General features: G+C 43.2%; 1 protein-coding gene across 1 annotated transcript in view; it reads right to left on the reverse strand.

Annotated features, from left to right (window-relative positions):
- The window catches only part of LOC118333404 (protein FAM171A2), a 12341-nt gene that overhangs the window by 494 nt on the left and 3221 nt on the right, over positions 1 to 8626 (reverse strand). Inside the window, 13 exon segments of the mRNA XM_035669014.1 lie at positions 1 to 645; positions 647 to 700; positions 702 to 809; positions 811 to 1004; positions 1007 to 1035; positions 1037 to 1116; positions 1319 to 1328; positions 1847 to 1994; positions 2664 to 2777; positions 2861 to 3040; positions 3467 to 3625; positions 4265 to 4357; positions 5264 to 5513. The exon segment at positions 1 to 645 is cut by the window's left edge and continues 9 nt beyond it. Coding sequence (XP_035524907.1) covers positions 1 to 645; positions 647 to 700; positions 702 to 809; positions 811 to 1004; positions 1007 to 1035; positions 1037 to 1116; positions 1319 to 1328; positions 1847 to 1994; positions 2664 to 2777; positions 2861 to 3040; positions 3467 to 3625; positions 4265 to 4357; positions 5264 to 5513 — 2064 coding nt within the window.

The raw sequence follows: 8626 nt of genomic DNA on the forward strand, positions 1-8626 counted from the left end.
GCGGTTCTCGCTGTTGCTGCTGCGGCTGCTGTTCACTCGGCTGCGTCCCCTTCTGGGGATGGTGGATCCTCGGGAGGACGGACCTTCGTCAAGGAGCGGGGTGAGGGAGTTCTCCTCGGGTGAGACCGGGCGTCCCTCGCTGCTGCTGGGCTCGCTGTGGTCAGGGTAGGCCAGCTTGGAGTAACTCTTCCCACCGCCGCTAACACCGTGGCCCTTACGCCCTCCCGTCCCCCAGCGATCGTCTTTTCCCTTCCGGTTGACTGCCGACTTGCGTTCTTGGGCCTCCAGAGGTGGTTCGAGGTTGACGTCTCGGCCAGCGCTGCTGGGACCACCTAAGAATCCACCGCCGCCGCCGCCACTGAGGTCATTCCCGGCATCTATGTAGGAGTGGCGCACGTGAGCGTTAGCGCGTCCATCCAGCGAGATGAACCACGCCCTCGGGTGCTGTTTAACACCCAGCTCCAGCAGCTTCTTCTCCGTCAAAGCCTGCAGTTCCCCGTTCATCTGAGCCATGGTGGAGTCGTTGAAGAGCACCGGGATGGTCACCGGTCCACCGGAGGAGTCGGACGCCCAGCTCGGCTCCTCCGAGTCATCACCTTGGGATCCGCCTCAGCGAGCTGTTGCATGCAGTTGGCTTGATTTCTGAAGAATGGTGGTGATGAGCTGCTGGCCTCCTCCCAGGCTGAGCGCCGTCTTTTGTCCATGTGATCCTTCTGGATCTTTGCCAGTTTTTCTCCGGAGAACTCGGAGGCAGGCGCATATTACGCGTGGGACTGGATGACCAGGGTACGGCACATGTCCGAATACATTGTTCTCCTTCATCATGGTCAATGGAGCCTGCAGAAAGTGATCGGTCGGTGGGGTGTTGAGGACGTGGGTCTGGCGAAGACATGTCGCAGCCGCTGCCGCCAGAATATTTCGGGCCGGTTTGCCGACTGGCTCGCAGTAGGCCCCCTTGAAGCGAGGCGGGGACCGGCGGATCGGAGGAGTTCCTCGATTGTCGTGGCGTTGTGGTGTCGGTGATATTCGGACTCCTCCCTCCATGGGGCTGTAGCTCCGGTTGTAGTCTTCATGCACAAAGGGTTGTCCAGCGTTGTTGGTCGTGCCCGTGTTATCCTTCATGGGAAGCATTCACCGCGTGTGGACCCGCGCGTTCTTTCCTTCGCGTGATCGCACATGTGAGCCGGAAACGGAATTTTGGTTAAGTCCTCCTCGCGCTCTGTTAGTCTCGAATGGGGCCATTACAGATGTGTGTTAGAAGGTCGACTCAGCGATGGATACCACAGAATCAGATTGAAGCCGCGACGGTGGGACGTACCTTGGTTTCGCTTAGCACCATTCAGAATGGGCCGTGAGGGGGTTTCCCATTGCTGGCGACGAGTTTTAAGCACTTCCGCCGAAAGAAAACCAAGACACTGAAGTCAAAGGTGAATAAAAAAGCCGTTAACCGATCGGGATACGAAAGAAGATCTAATAATGAGAACTAAATCAACATCATATCATTCACATAAGATCAACTACCCTTCTGAAGTCCCGCCCCTTTTAAAACCTTGTCAACTTCCTCCTTTCCTTACTTACATATGCTATGCACGTACTTACATATGCTACGTGCTAGGCTAATGTATGTGAAAAGACACCAAATTTTTAAAAAATAAGTTTGTTTACATCTTAACTTATATTAGCTAACAAAACACTATCCAACTACCTGTAAGTACATTAAAAGAGGAAGTAGACCGAGGCTCGCTCAAATGTCGTCGGAGCACAGAGCCAAAAGGGGGCGGGGCTTAGGAAGGGTCCGTTATCACCACCATCATTTTTGCTATTGATAGAAACCTAAAACTGAGACCTGCGCCTACGCTCCCCACACCTGCAGTAGTAGAGCAGCACACAGAGCAGGATGAGGACCAGCAGGGCCAGCGAGCCCAGGATGGAGAGCAGGAACAGGGTGTGGTAGGTAGTGATGTCCCTCAAGCCGGGATGAGACAGACCCAATCCTGCAAGACAAGTCAGAAAGAATCACCCACCTCCTTCAACATCGACATACTGATGCTGTGTACATTTTTAAAAGCAAATCATATAAAGTTAAAACAGAGGAAACAGGAGGAAATAGTGTATTTGTTGGGGACTATTTTCAGCTGCAGATTAATCTACATTTGGTGCTCTAGTGAGTATTTGGGGCAGCAGGATGGTGTATGTGGGTTTAAGTTAAAATAAACTACAGTGTGTGTGTTTATGGTAATGAAGGAACAACAGTGAGGCTCACTGATGTGGTTTTAATAGATTTTGGAACAACAATAGAGCTCTTATGGCTCAGAGGAAGAACATATAATAGGCTCTGGATGTATAGGATCAATAATTCGGGTCAATTCATTGTTGGTTTTGGTCTTTTCATGAGATTAGCTGACAATAAGAAACATATAGAACATCACCGGCATTATACTTTTAAATGGAAAACATGTAAATGTTTTACTGTTATTTGATTTAACTTCTAAGGATGAAATCTGTCCATGCTGCTATGGATTCATCCAACAACACCTGGCCTTCAGCACCAAACAAGAGCATTACATCTTGTCACCCTAGAGACTTACAGTACTGGAACATCTGCTGGCACAGCAGCAGCACTGACAGCAGAGTGGAGGGAGGGTGAGGAAGAGCTACGGTACCTGAAGACGAAGGGAAGGCAGCTAACCAGTATCCCATCTGAGGAACCACAACGTTCCAGATGAACTGGTTTCCCTCCTTTTTGATGTATCCGGTCCCGTTCCTGACCCACAGTCCTAGAGAAAAATATATGAATCACAGTCTGATACTGCAGTTACAGATATAACCATAGCTCTGTGCCATAGGTGGAGTCTCTCACCCGTCTTAGGCTGATACAGCCAAGCAGGTACACTAGTGGCCATCCTGTTGCGGGTGTCGGACGGCAGCGGCACAGAGATGTGGATCGGATCGGAGACCTGGATCGCGCCGCCGTCTTTGTCAAAGAGCTGAATGCTGACCACGGCCAAACCTGTCAAGTCCGTCCACCCGGTTTCTGCACCTGAGAAAAACAGTCTCAGATATCAGCTTCAACACTTCAACAAGGCTGTTTATCAGAGAGTGAAAGGCTCTGAGAGTATATCTTCTGTTCAGTTTATATCTTAAATAATAATATAAACTTTAAAAATAACAATTTAATTTAGTTTTTTTCACACGAATGAATGAAATGCTGAGATTTAGACCTACTGTGTGTCTTATTTAAGTTTTCTTACATCCTTCAGAATCAAGAAAGCCTGTCAAATGTCTCTCTTATTATCAAAGACACTGAAGATTCTTTACATGTCCAAAAGTATGTGGACACCTGAACATAACACCCATATGTGACAGTTAATCTGCGTCTATAACAGCCTCCACCCTTCTGATGTTTGACCCTCGCTGTTCTTTGGAGGAACAACAATCAATCCCAGATGCTTCAGTACAGACAGACCTGAGCTGTTGGTCTCTTGGCCCAGGAGGAATGGGAACCCCCCGATCTCATACTGCGTCCTGGCCGTGGTCAGTGCGGCCGACAGCGCCGTGTAGTTGGAGTTGGACGGCAGCTGAAGGGACTTCCTCTGCAGCTGCACCAGCGGCTGGTTACGAGCTCCTGCACAGACACAATCACACATTCTTAGAAGTCTGGCAAACACCTTGTAAACCAAACGTCTCGATGTCATTCACAAGGCGTAACAACACGGACTGCACTGGTGTTTTACTGTATCACAGACACCAGGAACTATAACAAAGTGCTCTGCTGCAGCCGTTGCTATGGCGATGGCAGCAGCAAAATAACACAGGGTCATTCAAATGTTACGCCATGAAATCTGTGGAGGCCCGAACAGGATGTGAATCTATCTCCACTCTCTGCTGGAGACCGACTAATTTAAGATGTGGTGACAGAATAACGGTTGAAGGGTCAAACTGATTTTTCCCCAAAGTGACCAAAATTGGATAACTGTTGCCTGATATAAATATAAAATATGTAAAATAATCTGTTGTGATTCGTAATTCTTTAAAGGTCCTCTGGGTCAGCTAATAATCTTTCATATAGTCAGTTTATAACAGGATAAGAGAGCACGCATCATTAAATATCCACATTTCTGTAGAGAAAAAGGTTATTTTCTTATGTTTAATCTACATGTTTGGGGGTTTTTCCCTCTTTATTAGACAGCTTGAAAGATGGACAGGTTGGACTCGAACCACTGGACGCTGCAGCGAGGACTCAGCCTCTAATAAAAGTGTTTACCTGGTGACCCAGACAACACCTGCAGGACGTCATCGTACAGAATGAGGGTTCCTGGCCTCTGAACGAGGAGGTACAGGCTGACTGATGCATACACTATAAAGAGGAAGAAACACTGTTAACAGGTGGAGCAGCAACTCGACAACACACAAACCTCAACTTAAATATCTTTCAATTAATGATAAAGAACACAAAATAAAAGTGGAAAATCTGGTAATTGTAACTTCAAATGTTCGGATGAACAGTCGGGCAGGGAGGACGTATTCGTGGAGCTAAAACCCAGAAGTTAACATCGACCTGGTTCCTAAATGTAATCGCTAGAAGGAAGTATAAACGTTAGAAAATCTATGAGTTAGAATAGTTTGCAGCTCGTGTTTGGCGTGCTGATCTATCTTAGAAAAGCAAACCGGCAAGTAACTATGAATTTGTTCAAAATTGAGTGAAATTTAACTTTTAAATGTTCAGTCTCGCTCTGTCCTGTACAACCATCAGTTGTTAAGATTCACGCCGTTTACTGATGTTTTTTATGTCAGAGAACAAAATCTCTTCACCTCTTTCAGGATTTTAGGACTAATTTCTAATTTCTTCTCTCCGTTATCATTTACTCAAACTCTTTAATCTCCCATCTTAAACGTTGTAAGTGTAAAGCAGCAGGGACAAAATGGTCTACAGTTATTTATTATTACCACTTTATATTTCAGTATGTCCCAGCTGTATATAACAATAACTCCTAATGATGTAATTAATTAAACTCATGCAACCTGGGCTCAGATAAGCAGCAGAGACCAATTAAAAATGGGTAATTCATTTAAGTGATTGCTAAAATAAACTCAACAGAGCAGCGACAGTGTTTGATCTGAAGGTGTGACGTGACCACACAAAAAGGACTGAAACACCAAAATCTGCTGTCACAACAATCCCGCTTTTAGTTTAAACGTCTCCTGACAGTAATCAGTTACAGATCAATATCTCAATAAACTGTTTTCTTCCTCGGGGACTCACAGGGGATCCGGCTCGAGTGCCAGGGCACCGAGTTGGTGACGTAGTCTTGTTTTGAGGCCGTAATGATGACCCAGGTTCCCGTGCGGTACAGGAAGCTGACTCTCAGGACGCCATCGCTGCCGGCCCGGCTGGACGCCAACACGGTCTGGTTGCCGTGGACTTCCACGTAGGCGTTGGCCAGCGGCGACAGGTCGCTGTTGTCGAACACCTGGACTTTAATTTGCACCTCTGGAAGACATAAAGAGAGGAACTGATTAATGAAGGCGGTAACTTTTGAGTAACGTGAGGAAGAAGAGAAGAATGGGAACAAACAAACAAATAAACAAATGTCAGATTTCTCATTTAAAGTAAATTTTTTTTATTAAAAAACCTTTTTGTGTTTTGTCTGGCTGACGAAAGTCAACTTAGATTTTTGGAAATTGTGTTTTTTTCCCACTATTTTCTGATATTTTGTCGACCAAATTCAGATTCATCAACAAACTGTGAAGCAAATCCAATAATCTGTTAGCAGCAGATGAATCCATAAAGACAGAAATCATCATTTGCAGCCCTCATTGTTCACATTAATCTATATATTAACTCACATTAGTACTTTAATCAAACGTAAAGAAGCTCAGGACTCATTTATCTCTGAAAGAAAACACTAAATATTCAGTTTCCAGCTTCTTAAATGAGAGGAAAACGTCCATTTATTATTATTATTATTATTATTGTTATTATTGTTATTATTGTTGATGATGTTCACAGACACACCCATCATAAACCCCATCGCGTGGCTCTCCCTGCCCTTCATCCTGCCATGTTTTTCAGCCCCAGAACATTTTGTCTCTCATCTCGCCTCTTGGAACGGCGTGGATGTGGGTCACGCTGGGGGTGTTTCCATGGATACGAGCTGACTCTCCAAAAAAAAGGGCCGGCCCGGCTTGTTGTTGCCTCCTCGGCTCAGCTCTCCTGTAGCACCGCGAGCTGTCGTCCTCTGAAACCTCTCAGTGACTGCGACTAACGGCTGCGTTCAGATAATAACAATGTGTGTGTGTGTGTGTGTGTGTGTGTAAACGCTGTCAGACATTACCATAATTGGTTCAATAAAGGCTCCCTTGTGTGTGTGCGTGGAGAGGATTTCCTCCATCTGTAGCTTGAAGCGGCTCCATTGACAGAAGCACTGAGAGTCGCAGTGTCACATCGAGAGTTTTCACTCACTCGAAGAGGCTCGAGTTTTAAGATTCAGCCGAGCTTCAGCGGAGCGTTAAAGAACCTCCTCTGACGGCGTCTCTGGGCCAAGATAAATCCTTAAATTCAAACTTAGTAGAAGTCAGAAGCAGGGAAAAGAGATTCTGTGAGAGTTTAGCTTCTTGGTGCTCAGGTTTCTAAAAGATTATTCTCATTATAGTTGTTTGATTCAATAAAAGAGGCCTCTGACTCTGAATATTTGACCTTTCTGGTTAATAAAACAGTTGCAGGTGCATTTTTCTGTCCGTTGACTAATCAATGAATCGACTGCAGCTGTGCAGATGTGTTCAGACGGCTGAATTTGCTCCTTGCTAATTACTGCAGGTCGGGAGAAGTGCTGAGCTGCTCCGAAACACACCTGAGGTATCAATTAATGAGGATTTAATCCGCCAAGCAGCAGCTGGGGAGCAGAAAGCTATTACACTTTAATTTAAATGAGCTTCTAACAGAAACCACAAAAAAAGGGACAGCAAGAAAAATCACAGTTTACAGGCTCAATATGAAAAATTATAATTGATGCATCTTCTGTTTAAATTAAAGCTTTTCCTCTACAATCAAAGGTCTTTAAACACAATTAAACGCAAGTTTTTAAGTTGATTAGGCTACTCATAAAAATCAGCTTCTTCCAGCTTGTTTTTTCCACGTTATTTATGTCAACACAACTCAACAAAATGATGTTTTCCAATTGAAAGGTTTAAATCAGTAAATCAGAAGTTTTATCTTGCAATTTTAATTTAGTTTAACAATTATTTAAGTAACAATATGTCCACTGTATTACTTCTTAGAGTGTAGGAGAAGTATTCAGAGCCTTCACTTGGGTAAAAGTACTAAAACAATGTAGAAATACTCTATTACCAGATGAAGTCAGGCACTTATAATATATGACTAGTTAGTTAGTGGTTTGCACTGTAGAAAATCACTAACTAATGTTCACTAACTAACTAACAACTGATGTATCTTAATAAGATATTACAGCTAATGTTGAGCTACATTTGTTTATATTTCATTGTGCTGAAATTGTGTCTTATTATGAGATTTTATTTTGTTTAATTATTAATCTCAGATTAAGGTACAAATTCTTAAATTCAGCTCAATAAAGTGACAAAATACAGTATATCTCAGAGTTTGTTGCATCTTTATAATATTATTATCTAATAATATAATGATGCATTAATATATAAGCATTGTGTTTATGTTGTAGCTGTTAGCATGTGGAGCTAATAGGAGGTACTTTGCTGTAAATACAGATTTTAAAAGGTGATTCTATGTTTTGTTTGGAAAATAAATCAAAGTAGATCATTTCTATAAGAAAAAGTATAAAACAACACTGTAAAAATACTTTAATACAAGTAAACAAGCTGCAATTGAAACTGAAAGTAAAACTGATTAAGCAGAACGACTCCTTTCAGTCTGTGATAAGATTATTTAGATTGTGATATTTATTATTACTAAAGCAAATGTGAAATATATTGTATATTATTTAGTATTTAATCTATAATGTGTCATATTTTATTAGTTGATGATATGTTTTGTCTGTAAAATGTAACAATAACTGCAGCAGTAAGAGTAAAAGTACAATAATCTCTCCTTTAAAAGAAGAAGAAGTGGAAGTATGTCATAACTGTATCTGAGTAAAAGTACTTAGTTACAATCCCCGACTGTCTGCAACCATCCATGCAGCTGGAAATAGCTTGAAGCATGAATAATGCAATGTAATTACATAATGTCCTTCAAACATAAACACTGCTGTAGTTTCTGTAAAGCTGCACCATTATCACACACTGTCACCATCCTGATGCATTCTGGGGCCTTTTCTCTTTATTTATCAACACATACAGAATTAAAATGTGTCTGACACACACTGTGGAGCTCACTGTCATTGTTGTGCGCGCGCACACACACACACACACATATATATAAAAGGCTTTATACAGCAACTTAGGCCTGACATTACAGCCTTATTAAAGGCCTGCAGTCTGCTCAGACACATCAGTACAGTATCTGAGCACAATCACAGCAGCCTGGGCCCTCTGTGACATTACCTCCTCCTGGTTATTGATGCATCTACACCATTAAAACCGACGTTATAAAAAGCGCATACGACCACAAAGATCACCCTCCTCCTCCTCCTCC

This window comes from Morone saxatilis, unplaced genomic scaffold (assembly GCF_004916995.1).
Source record: "Morone saxatilis isolate NCDOM2014 unplaced genomic scaffold, NCSU_SB_2.0 Contig1, whole genome shotgun sequence".
Lineage (NCBI taxonomy): Eukaryota > Metazoa > Chordata > Actinopteri > Moronidae > Morone > Morone saxatilis.